The sequence below is a fragment of the Mastacembelus armatus genome, chromosome 4 (assembly GCF_900324485.2).
Source record: "Mastacembelus armatus chromosome 4, fMasArm1.2, whole genome shotgun sequence".
Taxonomy (NCBI): Eukaryota; Metazoa; Chordata; class Actinopteri; order Synbranchiformes; family Mastacembelidae; genus Mastacembelus; species Mastacembelus armatus.
This window is the reverse complement of record NC_046636.1, coordinates 24,137,682-24,163,861: the sequence shown is the minus strand read 5'-3', so window position 1 is coordinate 24,163,861 and position 26,180 is coordinate 24,137,682. Positions and strand designations below refer to the sequence as shown.

At 41.4% G+C, this 26,180-nt stretch overlaps 1 protein-coding gene across 4 annotated transcripts; it reads right to left on the bottom strand.

The window, feature by feature from the left end:
- Window positions 1–797: 797 nt before the first annotated feature.
- On the bottom strand, window positions 798–24,915 carry colgalt2b (collagen beta(1-O)galactosyltransferase 2b). Of its 4 annotated transcripts, none has more exons than XM_026304573.2 (14): window positions 23,316–23,412; window positions 20,252–20,402; window positions 19,870–20,121; window positions 8,579–8,689; window positions 8,320–8,437; window positions 7,927–8,061; window positions 7,642–7,846; window positions 6,999–7,118; window positions 6,587–6,660; window positions 6,218–6,324; window positions 5,596–5,728; window positions 4,971–5,098; window positions 4,564–4,770; window positions 1,688–1,961 (listed from the first exon to the last, which is right to left on the bottom strand). In XM_026304573.2, exons 3-14 carry the CDS (start codon window positions 20,088–20,090, stop codon window positions 1,688–1,690), a joined length of 1,833 nt encoding a protein of 610 aa, XP_026160358.1. In that variant the 5' UTR covers window positions 20,091–20,121; window positions 20,252–20,402; window positions 23,316–23,412. The 4 variants fall into 4 exon arrangements, with proteins under 4 accessions (XP_033181024.1, XP_026160359.1, XP_026160358.1 ...); XM_026304572.1 differs by having other exon boundaries at window positions 20,252–20,308; window positions 23,316–23,400; XM_033325133.1 differs by lacking the exon at window positions 23,316–23,412 and having other exon boundaries at window positions 798–1,961; window positions 20,252–20,543.
- Window positions 24,916–26,180: the final 1,265 nt, after the last annotated feature.

Genomic DNA, 26,180 nt, shown 5'->3' with positions numbered 1-26,180 from the left:
TTTCAAATTTTCATGAAGCAGGATTAACAATAGTGTTATGTTTTTATCTCATTATACAATAAAAATACCTGATAGCAGATGGATAAAAAGGTTTTTCTCACATCTCAACCAAAATGCAGCATATTAATATTTAAACTGATTTCCTATGTGCGTACTTATCCTTTTCACTCGTCAAACATTTCTCTCATTATCGGTCTCATCTCCCACCTCACTTCTTCACCTTTAACCTCTGGCACCCCCTGAACCCTGTCTCCCTATTCCCTCGTTTCCCCCCTCTCTCTATCCTTCTGTCTGTCAGCTCCTACAGCAGACAGGAACTATAAAACAGTGAGCAGACTTTCATTGAGCAAGTGAACAGTGGGAGGCAACACAGTGTCCTTGACACAATCACTATTCACAACCGTGAATTTACTGGAAGGTTGCAGCTCCTTTCAAGTTTTACTCTTGGTTTTGTGTAAAACCAAGAGGCTGCCACAGAAGGAATGCTCTTCCATCTAAGGAAATATTAGAAGGTCATGGGAACAGTTGCAGCGAGTTTATACTTTCTATTCAGTCAATTTACATAATAAAATACACTATTTGATGAAAGCTCTATTCTGGCCCCACAGCATTGAGGAGTGCAGCGTGTTTTAGTTGTTGCTTTGCTGAAATTCAGTCCATCCTGGGATCATTTCTTCTGTTGCTGCTGACTCCAAACAGTCTGCTATGCCAATAATCAAACAATAACCTAAAATCACTGTAAGAAAAATAGATCAGGTCTGTGTGAGTTTATGCTGCAGAGAAAGTAAAAACACATAAACAGAGAAGTTGGTTTATTGGTTCCCCCCCAGCACCACAAGTGAATGAAGAACAGCCTGAGCTGAGAAATGGAAAAATTCAATAATCCAGTTTTTCCAAAACATTTCACACATAAATTCAAATGAGGGCTCTGATAAAACAGCATATGTTACACCCTAAAGGCTACATGCAATGGATGACTGCTGCTCTGAGATGCTAACCAGCAGGACCAGCCTGCTGTGTGAGTGAGACATATGCAATGGCCTCAATAACATGTGTTACTGCTCTGCTGCATGACAAAGAGAGAGCAATACTCTCAATGTGTGTGTGTGTGTGTGTCTGTGTGTCTGTGTGTCTGAAGCAGTGACACTCTTGTGTACAGTATGAGCATCCCTCCTCCTGCACATGTTTATTTCTGTAGACATCTGACATACATTATATGCATGTGCACACAAACACACATGCAATCTCACATGCTTTCACACACACACACACACACACACACACAGCTTTAAGATTTCTTTATTCCTCAGCTGTCAATTTAAAAAGCACATCACAAAAACTGATTTGTGAGAATGTTTTCTTATTGTTTTTCATTCGTGTCCTGCATTTAATGTGAGCCGTCCTCCGTGTGTCTCTTAAGTTTTCATGGGCTCCACATGCCCAGAGAAGGCACATGGGGAATAAATAAAGCTTTTGTCAAAGACCAACTGGCCCTCGTCCCAGATTCGCTTCTTCTTCCTCTCGTCAGGCAGCAGATTAGACCTCTCACTTCTGCTTTTATCCATGCGGATACCAGTGTGTGTATATGTGTATGCACATACAGTATGCCAGCTTGTAGTTCAAGTATCTTTTCAAGTGTGTGTACACGTGACATTCATAGAACAAGTCTTACTCTCATGTGTCTTAATCAGAGTTCGTCTCGTGATGCTCGTGCTGCAGGAGGAGGCGAGTCTCCAGTGACGCTGTTCTGTGCCACAGGACGGATACGACCCTGCTGGGCCGTCTTGCGGGCGTGCTGTCGGTCCCAGTCTGTGGCCACGGCATCGTCGTCCCAGATGGTGGAGGTCTCAGTGTCGCTGATGTAGCCTGGCTCTCCAGTGTAGTGTGTGGGATAGATGAGCAGCGGCTCTACAGAGAAGGCCTTCAGGTCCCGCGGCTCAAAGTGAGACATGTACTGAGTGCTGAGGAAGATTAGGGAGGGATGGGAAGAGGGAAAGAGAAAAAAATATGTGTAAGACATGTTATCAACATAGGGGCATTTTAATGATTATTTATTATATCATTTCCAATTAGGTTCTCAAATATTCTTTCAGCCATTTAGTCAGTAGATGTTAGAGTAGTGAAAAATGACAATCATTATTTTCCAGAACCTAAAGCAGTGTCTCGTATAGTCCAAAAACCAAGGTTATTTAATGCACAATGATATTAAACAGAGAAAAAGAAGCAAGAGCAAGTGATCAGTGAAAATTACTTCAATTGCAATGTATCAAGGGACTTAGTGACCCTAAATACTGAAATCTGAAATACTCAGTTCTCTGCCACCCATATGTTTGTAATTACCAATCTACCCTGACTGTAATTGTTTTATACTAAAGGTCACAAAAGAGAGGAGGAAGGGAGGAATAACTGGAAAGAGAGATTAGCTCACTGTGGTTTACACGACGATCATATCCTGTCAACTGGAAGTTCTGGTGCCGACACCAATGTAATATAAACACAGACAGCAAATATACAGGATGTCAAAAACAAGAACAGGATCTTCTTGCCTTCTGCAGACAAAGATGTTCTTATTGCTGTTTACATAATTGCAAGTTCTACACAACTGTTAGTGCTGGAAGTGCTTAGTCTTTATATCCAAATAGCAATTGGTATAGTTAAAACTCAACATACTACTCAACCTGACAATCTCACATTTTATAAGCAAACATTCTTCACCGTGAAAACATGTGCCAGATTAATTCATATAATTGTGACTCTAAATAAAACATAAGTAGAAAATACAAATAAAAAGTATGTGAGTACAAGTATCAGGTTTGATATGATGAAGAGCATAAAAATATTTAATCCCATCAGATCAAAATCACACCTTCATGTAGTTTTGTGAACTACCATAATATTGTTGCACATAGTGAACGGCATGAACTCTACTATTAGTGTGTCATCGTCAGCCTGCAGCAGAGCCAAAGGGAGCTATGAGCAATATTTGTGCGTGATATGTCAGCCTGACAGAGTCACACCTGTGGAGACAGAGGTCATTACAGAGATCAAGACCCTGCCGTCCAACTGGCTGTTTAAAGCCTTTCAGCAGGGAGGCTGAAACTCCACCCTTTTATTAGCTCTCAAAGGAACTTCCCTAAACCAACACAAAAACACACACAGCTTCCATGCAGCTTCCAGTAGAAAATTCAGTTATAAAGAGAACATAACATAACATAACTTAGGAAAGAAGCACCTCACTGACTTTAGAAACACAGCGGTACCTTCTCCCCTCAAAAAACAAACACAACTGACATAATATCCACATAGCACATAAGCCAGTGCAGTTTCTTTATATAATATTGAACAAAAGTCACAAATTTCTCCTGACACCTATTCGTAATTAGTCCATTGTTCCCATTTCTCTCACTTTCGAACAATCTCACCTTCTCTCACTACAACAAACACACACTGTGTATTTATCTAGAAAGCTGTACAGTGCACACTGGACACACATCACCATGTATTTATATAGTAAGTCACACACTCACTCAGTGTCCATCTCTACCCCACCCCCACTCTCAGGCCTCTATCAATGGAAATCCTGTCCCCCTTCCCCAACCAGCAGGAAGATCCGTGCTGGCCCACATTCCTCAAAGAGAGAGACGGAAGAGGGAGGAGAAGTGGGTGACACATGTAGGGACTGCACAAAAGTAGGGGTCTGTTTTTGAGAAGAGTGAATATAAAAAGTGTAAGAAAGCAGATAAATGAAGAATGAGAGCAGATCGGGGAAAGGTGGAGCACTGATTTAAAGGATGAAAAAGCAGAAAGGAGATGGGGATGGCGGTATAGGTGGAGGAGCGCACGACATGAATCCTCAAGGGGAACAGGAAAAGAATAGCAGGTATTGTGTGTCCTGTATGAGGCACTGTACCCACTGAACCCCAGGAACAATCCATGCACTGTGTGTGAGGGAGAACAGAAAAAGGAGATGAAGAAGAGGGGGGTGGTGCAAAGGAGGATAATAAAGTAAGGGGGATCAGGATCAGTAAGGACAGAATGAAAAGGGACAGATGTTGTGGCCTACCAGCTGGGTACAAACTAAATAACGACACACTGTCCCAGTGTCTAAAAAGTCACAAAAGTGTTATAAATATGTGTGTTTTTGTCTATTTATAGACGATTACTGTACAGTAGGCCTTTAGTCTACACTGATTTATGGCCCTCTGGTCTGTTTTTGTGTAGACACAGGATCCGTGCATGGCCTAAATTTCTCTGACAATGTACTTCACATGCACTTTTTTTTTTCTTTAAATGTTCATGATTATTCTAAATGTGGATTACCGGATATGTTGTTATGTAAGAGGTCACATGCAATCATCTATCTGTGGTCCTGGGTAAATATTTGCATGTCTCTCCATAAACCACTTGGTCTGAAAGGGTCTTTGTATCTATGTTAGTGAACATTATACAGTAACTCTTTCTGTAATGTGTGGGTTTCTGGATCACATGCCTTGTATCACACATGTATTGCTTTTATGCTGCATTGTAATTTGAAATCACATATGGTGAAAAGTGACGACTGACTTGGGGTGTTTGTTGAACATGATTGGCAGGAACTCGTCAACAGGCAGCATCCTTGTGAACGGCTGTGCAGCCAGCAACTTCCTGGCGCCCTGATTCGACAGTGTGTAGCCGAGTGTCCAGTAGGAGTAGTCGGCTTCAACCAGGTTGTTTACACCTTCCACTGACTGCTCTGGCTGTTGCACCTGCATACGCTTCCGCCCTACATAGCTGGAAAAGAAAGAGAGGGTATAATGATGAGGCTTCACACAAATGGGTTTTAGGAGCAGACATTCACCCAAAGTAAAATATTATACGAGTATTTAGAGAATGTATGTGACTCTGAGCTTTTCATAGTTTGAAATCCTTTAAGCAAGCTGTATGTGCTTCCTTGAGAGTGTGTGTGTAAATTGTTGGATGGGTGTTCTTACATGAGGTCCCAGTCCAGCTGGGCTTTGTCGATGTCATCCATTATGGCCTGTAGCCGTCGTTTAAACCGGGGCTCAAACCTTACATCGTCCTCTAAAACAAGAACTTTCTGGAGGCCACGCTCTACCACCTGATAATCACACAGCACAAATATTCACTTGAAAATTAAAGTGTACCTGCATTATTTTAGCCCTCGCTTTTCCAATGTTCTTAATTTTACCAGCTAGAAGACATGGAAGCAATATTCCAAAATGAATTTCTACATTCATGCCAGATTCCTGACATGAATTTGTCTTTCTTAGCTCTCCACTCATCTTACCCGACATGCAGCATGCTTTTTAAAAATGTGCTAAGCACTGTATGCCAGGTGAAATCAGATCATTAAATTGTTTGACCTCTGTTTAATTCTAAACTTGTGGTGTAGTAACTTCTTAACAGATCGTACTAATCAGAGATATATGATATAAAATACACTAACTAGTGTGTGCAATAAAATCAAGTCGGTTGCAGGTGCAAAGTGACTCTACTACATCCAGAGCAGCAACCCTGGAGCTGGAAGGGATTCAGTATCCACTTACAGAACACTTCAACTGGTTGGATCTTTGTTGTTGCAAAAGCAGTCCTCACCTGTGTCCATATAGAGTGGTGGCTCAGGAAGCAGCCAATTTCCCCTCTGGTTAGGACTCGGCCAGAGTAAGGATCCTTGTAGCCTGGCATCATCTCTATCCCCAATGCCTGCAGCTGTGATGTGTTCAGAGCACTAAGAGAGTTTGACAAGGGGTAGAGATGAGAATATCAGGGTGTTTCATGTATCTACACTCATTATATAGCTGATTTGGTTGTCAGTAAGGAAATCATCAGAGCAAAACAGCAAAATAAAATCTGACAGGTTGCAACAAGTAATACATACTGCCAGGCAAACAAAGGCTGGGAGAGGGATTAGGGCATTCAAAACATGAGAGAAAGTAAATCAGGCATATTGCTACAAACACCAAATCTGTTTTTAGACAGAATGTTTGGATGTACTAGTGACAGATGGGAGACAAAAGACTGAGCCTTATCTTAGCTGGCACTCAGGCACTGGAGATAAAGTGCAGAACAGAAGATAGGAAAATGTCACTTTTATTTTTGTGCAGAACAAACCTAAAAAGGTTTAATCACAGCGAGTTTGAGAAGACTTTTTCAGGATTGATGTCAGGATTAGTATGTTAATCTTCAGGCCAGTTTGGGTTGTGTGTTCCTAACCTACCTGCCATCCACTGCGTCTCTCAGTGTGGCATGTAGACCCAGTGCCGCCATTGATTTTAACATCCTGGTTCTTCTGTCCAGCCGGCGCTTCAGGTTAATCAGGAAAATCTAAACATTCAACAGAAAAAATAAACATATACATTTCATTACATTTTTTCATTATCAGGCTGACGCAAAACACAAACACAGGACATAAAAAATAGATTAAGGTCAGATACTATAGGTAGTGTATGAAGGAAAGACAACTCAAAGAGCAGAAGGCAAGGAAGAAAATTAGGAGGAAAAACAGGAACTGACAGTTGGTGATTAACAATAAATACACTGAGAGGCAGCAGTTGTTGACTTCCTGGCCTGCACTCTCATAACTCACTTCATCAAAACCCATTGTGTCCTGTGGTGATGGAGGCGAGTACAAGTGTTCAGAGGGCTCAATGTCATGGTGAACTGTTGGCAGAGAGATAAAGGCAGGAGAAGGTTAAAATGGTGAAAACAGGATTCGAGAATTAATGAATTTTCTCTGGATTGTGATGGTTTACTTAGTTTGGTTTATTTAAAAATCAGAGCAGAGAAAAGAGCAGTGTGGGGCATTGGATAAACAGAGAGGGACAGTGAAGAGGAGGAGGATTAAAGCAAGAGGGTTGACAGGATACAATCACAGAGGATCAAGAAGGAGAAGGAGTGACAGTAAAAACACAACAGCTGGAAACTGTTTGTGCCTTTGTGTGTGTGTGTGTGTGTGTGGGTGTGTGTGCGTGCGTGCGTGTGTGTGTGTGTGTACTCACTCAAAGCCTCCGTGATGGTGTGTATGAAACTCTCCTTTTCATCGTCCACATTTTGTTGTGCTTTGAGAGGGACAGGCAGGAAACCGTAGTTTTCTCTGTTACACACATACATCTGCACACCTGGGAACACACACACACACACAACATGCTATACTCTTCATATAGTTTTGGCGTTTGTAACAAACCAAAGTGCTGGGAAGTTAGTTGTAAATTCAGTGTGTTCTCATGCAAAAGACAGATAATCTCACTTACATGCTATATCTGCATGCACCTGTATATGGTATACTGCAAGTACTAAAACTAACTTTTTGAGATGGAAGAATGCTATCTCTGTGTTTCATTAAGTGTCTTCATGCTTGAGATGATATTTGTTAATATTTCTGCAAATGCTTTAAGTGTTTACTTTTTACTGAGCTGGCAGGCAAAGGCCACACACTGTTACTGGCATTAAGGCCTAATGGTTCTGTTTGTTCACAATGGATGATTACTCATCAGAAACACACAAATATACAAACAATGATAAACTTGCACAATAACAGATATTCACATGCACAGTTAACACAGCCACATTTATGGCTGATGTAAAAACAAAGGCATCCTGAGTTATACTGCAGCACACACACATGCTGATTTTCAAACTGACCTGCCTGGCGTGCAGAGAAAGCAAACACCATGATGTCATCAAAAGCCCAGCTGTAGTCTGGGTGAGGGGGGTAGAAAGCCAGGTCCCTGCTGGATTCACGACGCAGGTCTACTAGGTAGGTGCTGTGCACCATGGGAACAGGGAAGCAGCCATGCCGTTTCCACTCCCTGATTGGCTGATAGTCTGGGGTTCGCTTATAATAACCCTGCCAGAGAGGAGGGAGATGAAGAACATAGTAAATGTAGTGGAGTGGATGGACAGAAAGGTGAACTGTCCAAACTGTACCTGTGGGGTGATGCCACACCAGAAGTTGGAGTAGAGCGAGCGAGACTCTAACATGGGAGCCACCAGGGTCAGGTTCTCAGCCATCATCAGGCTCAGCACACGAGGGTTGGTCAACAGGTTATCACTGTCTACAAACTAGAGAGGAGTAGGGTCTGAGAGGTCACTCATTATGAAATATAACTTCCAAAATTCAAATGTGCCTAATATTTAATCTAAAAAACTTAAGTGAACATAAAAACTAATTAGGACAAGAAACATTTATTTTATTTATGTAAATATTTTTGCAGTGTACATCAACTTCAATTGAAAAATTCAATTTAAACCACATAATGTGTAAGTGCTTGACACATTAGTGTGTGTTTATTATTCAATAAAGAGCATCAAAGTCGATACCAATATGTAGTCGGCCCATCGTTCCCTGGCTGCTTTCAGTGCCGCCTGTCTCAGCTTCATCATGTGGTTGAACCTGGAGGGGGGCCAGTGCTTTGGACCCCACTCATCTGTGTAGGACCTGATAAAAAGAATAATAAATAATTTAATTATGTAATATTCAGCATTTCATTAGAAAACTTAGGCAGAACAAATCAGGAACAGAAGCCTCTCCTGACTTTGCCTTAATAGATGCTTAATAACTGATTCCTGCGTGACTCACCGTGGCTCCTCCATGGGTCTCCACTCCACATAGTGATAGTCATGCTGGGCTCTCTTCAGCCACTCTCTCAACATGGCAGTGCTGTTGTCTATATTGTGGTCTGTTGCTGCCCTGAAACACCAACACATAGCATCTGTGTTTCATTCAAGTGAAACAGACTACTGACGGTCAATCCTATAACAAAACAGCCACTGTTATTGTCCCTGAAACTACAATGAGTCAACTCAACACTTAGGATGTAAACAACTGTCCTGGCGTCTCAGCTCCATTTTCAGGGATATGATTTGATGGAAAAATAAGAATACATGAAGCAGAGTGAAACATAATGCAGAAAAGCTGTCATTAGCTTATTGCCATGTTATGGATGAAGAGATTCAGGCGAGGCATCACAGCGTAGAAAGACATTAGTGTGAGGTAGTCTCCTCTAGAGACCGGCTGTCACTTTTCTTTTAACAGCTGTGGGGGCTGGATAAGGACGTCCATCAAATAATCAGGTCAAGCTCCTCAACAAAATGAATGAGGTCAGGCTGAAGGTGTTTTTCCTTAATCTGACTGTGAATATTGATGTGTAAACAACTTGACACCAAATTATTGTAAAGGTAGACTGCCAAAGCACCAGTTTCAACACACACACACTGCTACCTGTAAGCAAATGATGTCAGTGTAAAATCTATGGCAGTTGCAGCTGCTTGTTTGTTACTCCTGTGGTTTATACTCTGTATTGCTGTTTCTTCACAGAGATTTCCACTTCCATTCCCAGAGTTGACTCACACAAGACACTGTGGCTACTGTATGTGTGGGTGAGTGTGTGTGTACAAGCAAGATAAATTAAAACTGTAAACAAGCCCTGCATCACTGTGCAGCTCGCGATCACTTCTATGCATTTAGAGGCATCAGAAAGATTGATGCTGCCTGTCTCTCCCGCTCTTTGCATTTAAAAGACCATTTAAAGAGAAAAGGTCAACAGAATGAGGCAAAACCCTGTACACTTTCTGAATGTGTGCGTACAACTACACACACACACACACACACACACACACACTTGAGTGAGTGAGATGGAGTTTTCCACTGCTCGCTGTAACATTCCTTGCTGTTCTCTCTCCAAAATTGCAACCAATTTTAGACCGGCTGGGCAGACATAGAAACACACACATACACACACAGCAGTTAACTGTAATTAGACTCTCAACATAGAGGATGACAGTGATGACACTCTTCACTTACCCATACATTCACAACACCTGTTCTCTCTTTAAGACATACAGATACGGGCATATACACACAGACAGGCTGATGCTTATATGATCACAAAAACCAGTGCTTCAAACAGTAAACATGTAAAAATCACACAGATACATGTACAGTCCTGTGTTACACACAAAGGTTACTCAGAAAGCAGTAATGGGCTTCTAAGTCTGGAATTTCACTCACCTTCAGCCATCCAAAATAATCAACCCCTCCAAGAAGCCTGGAGGACACACAGTGGTAAATAATTTTGATAATATCTATGTGTGTGTGTGCCTGTCAACACGTGCAGATGTGCAATAAGATGTACAAATGGTCATTTTGGGCTTCTGGGAATTGTTGTTTTACAGCAGTATAACTGGTGAGCTGTGTTATACAAGTTATATACGCATATCGCAGGGTAGAGACACAGTGAAACACCTGACTTGCTGGTAATGAATAGATCTGCACAGACGTTTACATGCTTCTTTGACTGCTAAACTGCACATTGCTGGGGGATATGAATATGTTCCTACATGTCGTCTCCTAGTGACAGACCCAGCTCGAGGCAGGTACAGTATTTGAAAAGAGCAACTGAGAAGTAAAGGAAAACATACAGAATCTATATGTTTGTGGTACATAAGACAACATGAGCGAGTGTGGGAGGGGTGAAGGCTTTGTCTTTGCATCACTTACTGCTAAACACGAACTAAAAATATCCAGAATTTTAAAATGTAAATGATGATAAAGTATTAATATATTTGTGAATTCCTCACACAGCTCTTCCAAACTTAAAAAGGATCAGCGTGACTTTGTTTTACACACAGCACACTAAAATGCTAAAGATGCTTTCACTGTGGCTCACAAAATCAGAAAAAATATAAATCTCCCTGGAGTCCAGTCTTGTATTTTACAGGCTCTTTTTGGTTTTGTTTTGTTTATGCATTTCTTATGTGCCTGATCAGGCAAACCACAGACAAGAAAACAGAAGATGTTACTCATTGTGTGCTTTCCATAATTTTCATGGGACATTGCTCCGTCTTCTCATCTTATTTTAGACACATTTGTCATACTATGTATATGCACCTTCCCTTCAATTTCCTTCAATTTTCCGCAAATCAGCCACTGAAGCCGAACTCTACTGCATTGTGACCTCAGTGTCACTTCAAAAGGCTTTGATAGTTTCTGTCAAAAACTTCAGTTATGGCAAGAGTCTCTGAAATTACAAGAGGATGATTTTGTTAAAAACAAAAAAGGGTACATGGACATAGCAAACACATAAAAGGTTAACATAACAAACATCCAATAATCTGGGCTCTTGGGCTAAAATCCCTGTCCTTATCCCTTCATACCTCTGTATCTCTTGCCTACCCTAGCTCTTGCCTCATGCTGTGTCTCCTCATTCCTGTTTTGAAGTTTACAGTAAGTTGCAGCCTCGTTATTCTGCTGCCTGCAGCGTTGGGATTTGGTTTCTTCTTCCCTTTTATGTGTTTATGATCAACATCTGTACACCACATGTTTTCTTCAGGTCTTACCTCCACATCCCACCACTCTTATCTCTCTAACACCTCATAGATGTCCAGTTATTTTTCCCATCATTGCACAACCACATCTGTCCCTTCACTCAGCCATAGTACATGCATCAAGCCCTATTATCACCTGTTGTCTCTCCAGTGCTCATTACACAATATTCAGATATCACATCAGTCCATAATCTGTGCAGGTATAGAATATTATGATACTATACAGATTAGATAAAATTGTAGACTGGAAGAGAAAAACATGTATTTTGCTGACAACAAAATCGCAGCTCTTCAATGAAAAGTGCAAACTATTGCATCACATTTTATAAAATGTGACTATATTATTTTAAATATTGCCATAGTATTGTAATATTATTTTGTATATTAGCAAAATTGCTGTGAAACCTCTTTGAACTGGCCAGATGGCACTGCAGCAGTTATAAAATGCGTCAATACATCTGTATCTCCATCATTAACTTGATTATTAAACCACTTCATCACTCTCTCTGCAACCCACCTGGATGGCTACCCCCTGCAGACTTGTGTGTCAGATAATACCAAGCATGTCATGAAGAGCTTAACTGAAGGTTAACATCTGGCTTTAAACACAGGGGCATGTCTCTGGGACTGGCCCTCTCCGGTAAACACAGGTCTGAAAGGCCCCAGCTAGCAGGCCAGTGTTAGCTGCCTGTTGGTTCAATAAACTATCCAATATCACTGCCAATAATGACTGGGTGCTGCATGTAATTAAGAAGTAAGAATGCCTCTTTCAGACGTGAGCACGGATGCCTTTAAAACATAATAACTATGCTGGTGTGTGTTGACATTGTAATATTAGTCTGTAGGCTGACGTGGTTTTATGGCCCATGGCAAAGAAGAAACAGGAGGGGTAGATGAGCAGAAAGATGGAGGGGGAAACAGAACGAAAAGAGTGGTAGAGAGGGAGAGTGGGAAGGACTGGTGAGACGGGACCTCCTGACTGAAATTCCTCAGGACTCTGAGGGTCAACAAAACTACCAAGGCTGGTAGAACTTGCACTGAAGTGTGATATAATAATGGGTACTGAACTGAAATAATAGCATTTTGTGTTCTCTTATGGAGAACCAAGAAATGTGAACATGCATCACATGCTATCACAGCAAGCTGATATAGAAGCTGTGACAGAGGAGCCAAAGGATAAGATGCAGGAAACGAGAGAAAGCGGTTAAGTAACACAGACAGATGGTGCTAAAGTTATATTTTCTCTGCGCTCTAAACTCTGACTGACGAAGGATTGATCTGTTTCTTCTCCTCTCTCTTCATCTCACTCTCTTTACATCCCCATCTCTTTCATCTTAATCACATTCCACATCCAGCACCCCCCACCCTGATGAGAGACCTCATACCAAGACGCCCATTATGTTTTTGTTCTATCACTGTAATGCTGCCAAGCTCTGACAGTACTGCTGGAAGTGTACTGGAACACATGGGGCATCTAAGGAAAGAATTCATACTTTGGGGCCAAGTCTGGGAACAATCGTTTCCATTCCTGGGACTAGAGAGAGTGAGAATTTGAAAAAAGTCTTAGGGATTAGAAAGTTAGTTCTGTTTGTTTACTACAAATGATTGAACAGATATGTCAGCTCTACAGAGATTTTCCCAATTATGCCTTCTTCCTACTGGGCCGAAAGGCCAGGGCTGGACTATTGGCAGGTAAAACATCAGCAGCTGCATCCCCTCAGCTTCCTCAGAGAGTTTGTTGGTTGAGGCTGAGATCAGGGCTGGGAAAGATTAAGCTTTAAAGATGGAAAAAAGACACTGGACCACAAAGTAATTCCAACTAATAACATCTCAGTATTGGATGTGAATTGTCTTTATTAGCCACAGATACCCTGCAGCTGTTTAATGTGCTTTTTAATGTGCCTAATGTCCTCTTCACAAACATCAATGTCCTTTACGCACTCCAGTTTATCTTTATCGTAGCTTGGGGCCCAGTAGTAAATACTGAGTTGAACTTACTCATTCTTAGTTTTGATTATTGTATGGGTCTTCTTGACAAATATGAAAAGTATAGAAAGATTAAATCCTTGGCTGTACTTTAACTTTATTTTGGCCTCATTTCATTGTCTCACTCATATTTTCAGTGCTATGGCTTAGTGACACTATTATCATCAAGAGCAACACCAGTAATGTCCCTAAACCTCATTACATATGAACGGGACTCAGTGCCATTTTAGTGCAATGGGTGACTTTCTCACAGCAGGGTGCCAACAAGATATGTTCTGTTTTATTTGAAGCCATCTGAAACCAGCGGTGTCTGTGAGTGAGTGGGTGTCTCTGAAGTCAAATGTTCTGTGAAATTCTCCACAATGCTTGAGGGTGGTAGTAGTTTGTATGTAGTATGTGAAACATCAGTTGCAGATTCACTTATTCAAAGCAAACTGTGTTCTTTCCCAGACACAATCAGCTTCCTCTGCTCCAGTGAGTCACTACAAGCTGTTCATCTGAGAAATATAATTTTCCCATGTGTTTCTCAGTTTCTATGCATGGGATGTGACTGCAGACTGCAACTCCTCAGGTGATACTGATTGGGAGGTCAAACAGATGATTGTGGCCTGGCATTCTGCACATGGAGGTTCTGGCTTGCTGTGGGCATTGTGGGATAACTGGAAAAGTAAATGGAAAACAGGTGCTGAGCCAGAGAAGAACAGATACACACACCCATTATGTGTGCATTAATACACACACATACCCATCTAAAACACACAAGCATATGTGTGACGAAACATACTGTTGCGTGTTAAAGTCATATTTGAAATGCACCAATGACGATAATAAAACACACTCATTTTAGGACAGAATAAAAACACTATGATTTAATACCTATTGACACACACACACCAAAAGCAGATTGCTAATCATTCACAAATGTCCATCTTGTCTGCACCAGATAACAAACAATAGCCTACCCCATTCTAAAAATGTATTCTGTACATTTGGATGAACTATTCTCCTAATATGACGGAACGCTCTGCCTGATTAAACCAGGAATTTAAACCAGGATTTCTGCTTCACTGGTTGGTGACATGGAGGAAAGAAGTAATCCTGAAGTAAACAACTGGCATAAAGAAGCCACCAGGGTACTATCCAACACTGTACAACTTCTTAGCCTATTTAGTTATTTCCATTTTCTCATATTTTTTATATATGCCAGTGAGGGGAAATGCAGATTAATAGTAAATAACAGCTAACAAAGACACACTGGCGTCACAAAACCATCAGGGGTGTTCATATACTCTGGTGGAAACACAACAGGACACCTCGAACAGGCACATGGGTACGGTTGCTTGTGTGCAAGGGGCTGTATGTTGTGGGTAATGCTGCTACAGGTGAGAAAGGATGATCAGTTTGAATAATCTATATATGAATTTGAAGATTCATTGAAAACAGTGTTGAGAATCTGTTGTTGTGGGGGTTTGATGAAAGGTTGATCACTGGTGGGACTGCAATGTGTACAAGCTGTACAAGCAGGGGCAGGAGAGTCAGTGGTCTCACATGGGTGATTCAGGATTTTTGGTTATTTTTAAGCATTATATTATAAGTGTGAATCTAGCTTTAAGGTTCATTTTTACCATTTGGTCACAACAAAGCAACTGTTGAGTTAACTAGTGGGACACCCAAGTGAACAAACACAAAACATTTAAGTGGCACAAATTTATCTGGATTTTTGTTATGGCTCATTTAGTGCTATGTAACTCTGAGTACTTGCCAAAGTTTACTTTAGAAAAGTATATTGATTGCATCATGTTACAACATGTCATATCACGCAGGCATCAAATGCTTGAGTGGAGCTGGGTATGTATCTAATAATCTCACATCAGTCGTCCTATAACATATAATAGAAAACAGATACAGTGACAATAACATACACTGACTGTTTCAGAGGAGCTACACTATATTTGACACATGAATCACTAAGGCATTTATCCTGTGTTGATATGTATAAAGTCATATCATACCTGAGGTTTTGCTGAGATGGTGCAATAGGTGTAAGTAATTTTTGTTGCATATTATTTTTGTCCACAAATGCAATGAGAAAAAAATGTTCAACACTAAGAAAAATCATATCACAAAGCCCACGCCTCATTGTCACGAGGTATAACATACAGCGATGACAGGCATAAATGTGGGATAAGTGGTTAGATGATAAACGAGTAAATAAACAACATGACATAATGAAAGCAGTAAAGTGGGACCTCTGGGGAAGTCTGATGGTGTCAATGCTCTGACAACCTCTCCGTGGCTCATTCTGTCTCTGACAAGTCAACAAATCATCTGACAAGTCAACAAATCATCTCAACCTGAGACAAGCACCTGGGAAAGCACATCACCACACAAACACAGCCAGCAGGCAGTAAGCAGCAGGCAGCCAGCAGCACGAATAGCAAAATAATAGCAGGCTGGCCTGAACTTTAGAGAGCTTTGCCTGCATTGTGCCTCAAATGTCACGGCTTATGAAATGCTTCATGATTTCTATTGAAGCTGCCTACTATAAACAATAACTGTAGACAGGGTGCATAACTGGCAATAGGCTGACTGGAAAAACACAACAGAATAAAAGATAAAAGAAATGAAATAGCCCTCTACATTTCTATATTTAGTCTAATGAAAGAAATACTTTGGTATTGTGGGAAAAATGTTGATTTGGGTTCATGCAGAGTGTTTGATGAAAACCCTGACCCCTCTCACATTGGTACATTAGCTTTGCTTACTTAAAAAGACAGGAGCAGACAATGGCCTGGAAACCATGATGACAAGGCTCTAGGTGCACACAGCCAGAGCATAACCTTCTGTGAAACTGTAACTTGTCAATTTTACACTTAGGTTTTTGGAAATAATAAATGAGCAAAACACAATGAGCTGAATGTGAACATTAGAGGTGCTTGTAGGCAGATTCTTTTACATCTTCATATATCCAGCTAGCTGTTACCTTCTGCTTCAATTTTTTAGGCTAAGCTATGCCAAGCTGCTCCCTGAAGAACCAGACACATTCAATTTTATATTCTGAACTAGAGACTTTACGATTCACATTTGCAATTAATCTGACATCAGCCTTTGGACTGAGATCCAGATGCTTCTTGCAGCAAGGTGACATTGCTGACCAGTGTGCCCTCTGTCTGACCTTGGTTTGTCAGTGTACTCTGAGGCTTTTACACATGAGAGATGTAAATCTCACCAATGTGTGAGGTGAAAGCTGACATATCATTGATTCATAAGGCAGAAGATTTCCTGCTGCTGCTGCTGCTGCTGCTGTTGCTGCTGTGATCACACATTTTTCTGACTCATAGAAACTACTGGGAGCTAGTGCTAAGCTTAGTCACACTGAGTGTGGCTGTTCTCCAGGGGCCCTTCCACTAATGAGATTATTAGCCTTTGTAAAGAACAATATGAATTTTAGTGGCTTAGTTCACAGTCGTTCTGTTAGAATGAAAAAGGAGCAACACAACAAAAGGGCAGGGGGGAGCACATGGTGCAAGCTACTGTGGGAATGTGGATTAACCATCCTGCTAAATGCCCCCTGGGTAATTTCCCAACATTGCTGACCACCTTCTACCTCCCAAAACATCCCCCTTTCTCTAATTCCTTGCATTCTTTCATCCTTTAACAGCAGTGTGAAAGTCTCACTGCTCTGCCACTTCTCTCTAAAACCTGCGTCCACTTGCAGACAATGTCTTAAGGCAGTTTACTGACCATCCCAACTGTCAGTGTGAGTCAGAGCTGAAGAAACAGGGTGGAGGAGACGATGCAGATTATCCTGTCAAAACTGTCAAACTGGAAAACCTGGTCCTCCCAACAGCCTGTGTAGATTTTTGGCAACATGGATGATTTCACCATCTAACTGAGCTGTTAAGTGCTTTAAGCCTGCTGTTGTCATGTCATTTCAACATTTGCTCTTTATTTTGTTGTTTGTTTTGTAATACTGCAATACTAATCAGGCTTTAAAAAACCTTTCTTCTTGTTTCAACTATTATGCTCCATTCATGCTCATATATAATACATGGACATTCACACAGATGCAGAACAAACACACATTAACATAACAACAAAAACATCATCTTCCCTGGTTCTGTAAAAGAGGGTGTGCTGGAGGTTAAACAGAAAAACACCATCTCTTTCCCCTTTTATCATCACTCTTATTATTATGTTTAATTATCCACATCCTTCTTCTCTAGTCCTCCTGGCTCTGTCTCTGCTGGATCGTATGTCTGGCATAAATGGGAGGGGATAAAGAAAAACAATCCTCTGTTCTTTCAAAGCCTGAGGTCTTTTTGATAGTTTCAGTAGTGGTTTATATCCCTCTGTCCATAATCTATCTAGACAAACTATGGGTGGTAGCACAACAAGACTGCCTAATGGACCCTCATACCGTCATCTCACATCGTTTGCGTCTGTTTCTCCAAGCTTCTTACCTCGCTCTACTGTCAAAGAACGACAAAAATAACACAAAATAATCATTGAGTTCCTGTGATGTTGAAGTCATTTAGAAATACTAACTCAATAACTGGTTTTACTCATTTAGAGGTTGCACAACTCATCTGGAATTCTTCTTCAGTCATATTCAAATTCTGTGACCTGAGACTTGTCAGACATAATTTTTAGCTTTTAAACTGTTGTTGTCTTACTAATTATTGATCTGTAACACACTGTAAAGACACTAAATCATGAATTTATGCTTTTAGTGAGAGGTGAATTACAACTTGACATTTATGGCAAGGATTTATGGTTTGGCTTACATCTTGAGCAATATTAATGACGACTAACAGAAACAAAGAGGCTCAGATCTGTGTGAGTAAATCACTTTCCTGACCAGTTTAGCCACCAACACCACCACTAAAAGACATTTCTCTTCAAATATTAAAGATGATTCGATGTTTCTGCTCTTTCCAGTTGCCAAATTTTTTCAAACGTATCCTCACCACAGAAACGAAGCAGCACAGCAAACTAAAGCATCACTTATTTTCATCTAAATCATCTAATTTCCTGGTCTCTTGCACAACTGTTAGTCTGCACACATAAATTTATGCACCTATGTGCTAAAAAGGATTGTATCAACAAATGTTTTCACTAATTAGCCTATTGCATTTGAGATGAGAGTGGAGTGAGGGAAGACAAAATGAATTGGTAGTTTCCAGCTTCTTACTGGCTGAACACACCTGATCCAGGTCACCAGCAGTGGGTAGAGCAGGGATGGCTGGAAAACAAGCAGGACAGTGGCCCTTCAGGAACATGGGTTGCCCACCCCTGGCATAGATTCTGCAGATTTTGCTCCTGAAAATAAAGCAAGTCCTGACAGATGTTTGTGATGCAGGGCCTGCTGTGTGTGTGTTTCTGTGTGCTTCATAATTCTGTCTTTCATGTCGGTGACACTTCTGTGACAAATAAGACCTCAAACATATGCTGCTAGTTTTTTCTGGCTGCATCTGCAGGATAAAGAAACACCACTCAGAGCAGATAGGGCCCTTCCTCTGATAAATCACTCAAAACACACAGACCTCATGCCTGTGCTAAGTTTCTTCTGTGCCCATGTGTGTGTTGTGGGGAGGGTTTCTGAATTAGAAACAGTCCCTTTCACTCAAGAAGGGAAACAAAACAAAAGAAGGCCAGGGAAAGGGAGAAAGGATGGCAAACACCCACCACCATGTGACCAACATCTCACATTCTTCACACCTACAATGTGCGCTGATTATCAACTTGCCTCTACCCAGTAATCTGTCAGACTGTGTTTCTGTCTGAGCCATCAGCCTAGATAACCCAAATACAGACCGCACAAGGGCACACACACATTTTACGCATGACTTTGCAGAGCTCACACACACAGACATAGACACACAGACATAGACACACACACACACACACACACACACACACACACACACACACACACACACACACACACACACATACATACTCACACAGTAATGCCGCTGTGAGACCAACTCAATGTCTCCTTTCATCCATTCACTGGCAGGGCCTTTCTTTGCTTTATAGTCTCTGTCTGCTTTCATGAGACAGAAAGAGACTCACAGGACTGTACCTGGAGTGAGCCCCCCCTTTCATACCTGCCTGCCCTGCTGTTTTAAAGCCCCGTTTCCGCTGCATTGTGCTGAATCAGACGGAGGGGACCGTGATTAAGAGTTAAGCCGAACTCTAACGTGCACAGCAGCTCTTTCATCTCCTCACACAGCGTGCAATTTGGATGCCGAGAGCCACGCGAGGAAGGTGCATCGTAAAATGCAGCAACAGGTCTCTGAGCCGACAATCTGTTATTATAATGTATTAATTGGCACACGCTGTTTTTCAGTACAACACGCTCCAGTGCAGACATCCGTAACTGTGGAAAATGCTAACTACAACGCACAAAACAATGTATGATGAAGAGGTGTACTCTTACTTGTAGAAATATTTGCACAGCATTGTTTACTTAAATTTTACTGTAAGAGTCATTTCTACCAGAAACACCCTCCCATAAAGTCTCACTACTGCATCCCTGTTTGTGCGCCTCACCAGATCGCAATGCGCTCCTTCGGGTACTCCAGCCTCTCGATGCAGCCCAGGTAGTGTGGCAGGCTGTGCGCTGCGTTACGAACCACGATAGCGATCATAACCTTTGGCTTCAGCAGGGAGGACTCTGGTTTAATCTGCTCCTGCACCAGCGTCATGGGCTCCGACAAGCCGCCGGGCACCAGGGCGGCCAGCAGCGCCCACAGCACAGCGACGACTAACATCTTCGCTTTCTGATTCTGCTGCGGCTGTGACCTGGACCCAGAGCACAGAGACAGACTGAGCGAGGCAGAGACTGGGAGAGAGGTAGTGAGCCACAGTGGGAGGGGGAGAGAAGGAGGAAGGTAAATAAGGGGGTAAAGAAGGGGGTGGGTGGAGGACTTACCTCTTTTACCCCTCCTACACCTCTGCTGGCTTCTGCTGCTGTCTGGAGCCTACGGGCCTAAATGTGGGAAGTGAAGCGCACCACACTCGCACTGTAAATCTCAGCACTGGCCTTCACTGGCCCCAGTAGACAGTATCTACATCTAGTAGTGCTGAGGAGGAGAAAAGATCTGTTCTAGTGAAGTGCCCCGATAATCCTAATTCAGACAGGGTTACTGCTGGATACTACTGGCAAACAATAATAAATGACACTGAAGAATAGGTAATGTATAACAGTCAAATATGCATATTATATTAACACATCTGCTGATTAAAACACCCCAGAAAATGAGGCTGATAGGTGCTATATTTTTATTTTATATCTATTAACTTTAGATACTTCTTTAATTTTATTGGTTTTATTGTCTGCATCCACTCCTAATAAAACAACATAAAAATCATTTGTTGTGCAAACCTGTCTTTCAGACTGTGGCACAGTTTTGCATCCTATCCAGGTACAGCTTACACTGCTTTCTTCATAGCTCTTTTTGGCTGCTGATCCTAGTAAATTAATTAGCCACTTAGACTTTCACTTTTTCACATTGGCATTGGTATTAATTGGATGTCTGGGTCACATGGTGTGGGGGAAGAACCAGAGAACCATGAGGCACTGTGGTACAGTCCATGCCTGGCTAAGGTGCTCACAGGCTGTATGATGGCCGCTGAACGTCCTGGTCCCCTGCTGTTGGGGATGAACCAGAGACCAAGGGGCACTGTGGTACAGCCTATATCAGGCGAAGGTGCTCATAGGCTGGCTAAAGGCAGCTGGACATCCTGGTCCCTTAGTGGTGGGAAAGAACCATTCCTTGACAAACACCAAACTTCAGTGGTTACTGACAATGACCATGATGCACATGTGCAACATTGCAGACAATTAGTGCTTCCTGTGTCTAAAGGTTGTGAAATTTGGCACACTCTCATTAGTTCTGTACATTTGATGGACATCCCATGTTTCAATATTAGATGGTGACATGTCAGGGCTTGTGGCACCCAAGATGCCTGGACCTGTCATTGCCGCTCGCCGCAATATTATAGTATATGCTTATATATGACTACAGTAACCCTCCAGTAACCTTGTTTAATTATAGTTCACTAACAGACACACAGACAGATGGGCAAAGCCAGCCTACGTGTGTCCCTGTCTCGATTCAGCTCTGTTTATTTAAGCTAGGATCTCTGCCACCTGGTAATGTTTTCCCTCTTCGCTGAGGTAATGAGAGTACTCTGTCGTGTGCTCTGTTGTTGGATGCTCTTAGTCACCATTGGATGAGAGACAGAGGCAGCGATGATTTCAGTCTGTCCGAGTAATCCCTTAGCTCCCTCTAGTGTTTTTCCAAACCTGGTTTCAGATGAGTGAAAAACATGAAGGAGGCCGCCACAAGATCACGGCCTTCAAAACCACACAAACTGGCCCAAAATTATACCCCAGACAACACTGAAAATTCACTACAAACTTTGCTATGTCAAGGTATGCTGACTTTTTAAACCTGCAGTTTAACTTTTACCCTTGCAAACAGCTGTCTGTCATAAAACAGTCCACTGCCGACGGCAGGAGTCTGCTCAGGCTTGTCATTTCTTAGGGCCAAACATTTAATCCAGGTCATTTAAATAAATGACTAAACTGAGAAAAGCCTCCTGTCTGTCAATTCATTATGCACTTTATACAGTTCTGAACAGCCTCACCCTGTTGGCCCACAGTCAGCATTCAGCACCCACTCAGCTTGCAATATATTTCCATTATTCAAATGGCTCATGTACTTCCTTTTCTAACGTAGCAAAACATCTGCTTTGTAATTTTGGTTGCCTAGAGCCATTTGTCTTTCTGTAGCTAAACTATGGATGACAGGTAGCGCAAAACTGTATCATTTTTTTTTTAGTTATGCTTGGAAAAATGTATATTTTAAGCGCTGCCAAGCTTCTGGTTTGTGAAACTGTGGTACCTTAAATAGCTATAGATTTTCTGTGTTAAATAGCAATTTACGTAAGGTAAATTCTAGGTTTAAACTAGGTTTAAACTACTACAGAAAATTCGAGGAGAGATGTGCACCACAGGTTGTATTTCCTTGTAATGGAAGGCTAAAAAATGAGATAAGGAAAGGAATGTGGCACTTCCTAAAATTGTTTTTTTAAACAGACAAGACGAGGATATTTTCTTCCATAATATGACACAAACTGGCACCACTGTGAACAAAAAACACACACTGCTATGAACCTCAAATATGAAGCATGTAAAAATGGAGTTTGGCACGGCAGTCTTTGGAGACTGTACAACTCAGTGGGACAGAAATAACTTCGGTAGACTAGAGATCCTTATTGTAATTCCAATGAGCTGATTTATGCGTGTGTGTACTTGTTTGTGTGTGGGCGGTTTCGGACTTCATGCTTCCTCGCCTGGCTGTCAGGGTGATGTACAACCCTAACAGATACTGTTTTATCATGCAAAAACTCTATATCCATATGGGAGTGATGGGGAGAGCACAGACCAGCAGATGGTGCTCTTGTTTTATCCTTGAAGATTTCTCACTCTCTCTCTCTCACACACACACACACACACACATAGGCTGTATTGGAAGGTCAAGGCCAGACAATGTGAGGAAAACACAGATGATTTATGAATGTTGAAGTTGTCCTATACATGTCTACAAACAACTTATGCTGTGCACAGTCTCCTCAGTACCACTGGGCTCAAATCACCAGTCGTGCTCCAGGTACTGACTGCTTCTCGGCTAATATGAATTTGGCAGACTGCAGTAAGAAAAAACAAACAAATGCAGAACCATAAACTGATCAGGCTCTCTGGCCATTTCAGTCCGTCCTACTGTGCTGGTCACCTCAGTGAGAATTCATAAAACAATTTCTAAAACTGTCAAGTTGTGTTGTTGACATTAAGTAGACACATCCAGACAGTTGCATAATTCTTCATAGATTAAGTATGGCGTGTTTACACTGAACAATTAGCTTCCTGGGATTTAAGTAGGTCACTTCTTGTGGGTGTGTGGTATGAATGCAAATGTGTCTAATTCTACCTTCCTGAAGCCTCGGCCTCCTCCTCATGTGAGCTGCTTCTTTGCCAAGGTAATCCAGAATATGGATCTGCAAGGACAGGCTTTACATACAAATGGACTGGGGGGAGGAAAGACCACAGACAGAGAGAAATAAGTGAGCTGAATTAAGAAACACAGGAATATCACTATTTCACACTGTAGACAGACTGAAAATGTATATTTCTCCATTCCAAGAGGGAGCAGGATCTTTAAGAGGCTGGTGCTGCCACATCTCTAAATGAATATGTTTAGAGCTGCCAGAGGTAGATCACTCCAAGAAAGCTATTAGGCAGCCAGGAACTGCTGGAGAGAGTTAAGACACTGAGTGAAGGCCTGCTGGGCATGCAGGCAGGGATCCATCCCTTTGACTCATACTCTCTGTGTGGGCAAAGCATGTACATACTCGCACTCACATGCACCATGCTACCACATTTGCAAAATTATGCATGGAGTTTCCATCTTTTTTTGTTACACATATATCACTCATGGGGGCATTACATGATTCATTCTTTTCCTGCAGGCTTACCCTAACCTTAACCATAACCACTACTTGCCCAGCTCTAACCCAGTGCTAAACTTAGACCAAGCTGTCACTCTAAAATTCATAGATTTGCATGTTGGGGATCAGCGTGTTCCCCTCATGAGCAAGGTCTCCACAGTGTGAATAATTCCCGGCATGTACACACCCACATACAGCACTGCCTTACACAGCATCATTTAAACCTGTAAAGTAAGAAACAGTCAAAACAACAAAACCTGACTTACAGCCACAGCCACAGCCACAGCTATGGTTAGATAAAGCTATGTTACTGACTTTTCCAACCAGTTTCAGTTCAATTCAATTCAGTTCAATTCAATTTAATTTTATTTGTATAGTCTCAAGACACTTCACAAAAAACAAAAACATAAAAAAACAACCCAAATAACTGATAAGTCTATTTGAGTCCTCCAGCATCATACTAAGTTTCTTTTAACACACAAATAAGGCAGTAGACAAATCTAATCATAATAGAGAAAAAAGTTTTTTATTTTGTTTTTTTTTTAAGAGTCGAGTCCTGAGTCTGCTAACTATTTTTCATTGAGGGGAATAACAGCAATGAAAAAGTGGAAGATTTATGTTTTACAATTTGTAGAGTTTTTACACAGTTTGGCAAAGTTACCTGCAAATTTCAAAGGGTGGCCCTGGATGTCCTGTGAAAAACACATTGCTTAAAGAAAAAATGAACATATTAATAAAAGGCCAACCTACCTGCAAAGCTAATCACTCCTGAGTTGATAGTTCATTGATTGGTTTTAAAATACTGTTTGCATGAAGCAAGAACATCCCAGGTATTAATGTTTCTGAGGCTGCTACAGATGTGTTTGAATCAATCAACAGCAGCAATAATCTCATTTATTACTGTTTTAAAAGTGGACTTAAATCAAATACAGGCAAGAACATGTTGTACCTAGCATGGACTCTCATATTTTGGGCTATATTTCACACTCTCACTCACAAACACACACACACACACACAAAGCAAGGAGGAATGGGTTCTTTATTGGTACTTACGTCAGGGTGGAAAGAACATTTTCTTGCCCATATTCCTGTCTGAGGTTAATGGGCAACATCCTTCTCGTCCTTGCTGTTTCCCTCCCACATTCTCACTTTCCCAACTCCCTCCTCTTAATTTCTCACTTGTAGCTCGCCCGCCTCTCTCTCCCTCCGTCTGCCTCCGGCACATATTTATGTCTGTGTGGGAGAGCCTTGCTGCAAGCACTGGCCCACAGGAACCCTTTTCACGCTGCTGATGTACACAGTGGCTGCTAATTGTAACCTCATGTGCCCTTTTAAAGTGAGTCATGTAAGGTAAAGGAGTTTGTTTGTGTGTTATGTGTTAGAGACAGTTTAGTACAGCTGCTAAAGAAACAGCCAGGCCACTGGATTTTCCTTCTATAATGTGATGATCAACTTAACCACTGACACTCAAAGTATTATGGCATTCAGTCCCAATGGGCGTACATTAGGCCAAGCCTAGCACATATCGATTCAGCTCTCTGGGGTTTTCTACTAAAACATAATGGAGTCATTTGTGAAAAAAGCACTCAGGTGTCATTCTGATTACTCAACTGTGAGGACAAATCATCAGCATTTCTATGACGGATTACACCTTTTAATTGCACTGTAATGAATTTTGTTAAATGAATGTCACTGTTTATCATGGACGTGTGGCTGCAGGTCTGTGGGATATCAAATAAATAATGAAACATGCCATAAAGCAGCACAAGAAGAGAAAAACACAACTGAATGTCAGATACACAGCAACATCTCATGTTTGGTATAACATTAACCAAGAAATGCTACTGGTCATAGTGAACCAAGTTACAGTGTAGCAGCAAAACTGTTGCCCACTGCACTGACCAAGACAAGGGTGTGTGTTATTGTTTATTAAATCATTCTTCATTTCTATTATTTAATCCATTGAAAGGTCTCAATTAAAATGTTTAAATGAATCTGTTTCCTTATGTAAAGCAATTTAATTTTCTGAAAGATGCTCAACTTGCCTTTTTTTCAGAGGTTACTGAACTTTTTTTAGTTGGGTTTCTTAACTTGCATATTTGGTTTGTAAATTAAATATGAAAAATGCCCTTAATGTACAAAGCTGAACACATAGTAAAATAATTTTCAGTTATGTATAAAACATAGCTGGATATTATTTCTGTGCACATGAACTGTAGTACTGATGCTGTACAAGCAGATGGCATAACACAGTTTTGCTGTTAGGCACCATGACCGCAGGAAAATAGGCTGCCTTCACACTCATCGGTCCACTGCAGGCACGACAGCGCTCCATTACTCAGCTTACA

What these genes read in the sequence shown, in the direction of transcription:
- colgalt2b (XM_026304573.2), bottom strand. Translation starts at nt 20,090, where the DNA reads ATGTTAGTCGTCGCTGTGCTGTGGGCGCTGCTGGCCGCCCTGGTGCCC. An exon ending in AGACCCATGGAGGAGCCACG is followed by an intron (nt 8,438 to 8,578) that starts GTGAGTCACGCA and finishes TCTTTTTATCAG; the next exon opens with GTCCTACACAGATGAGTGGG. An exon ending in ATGTTCAACAAACACCCCAA is followed by an intron (nt 1,962 to 4,563) that starts GTCAGTCGTCAC and finishes AATCTTCCTCAG; the next exon opens with CACTCAGTACATGTCTCACT.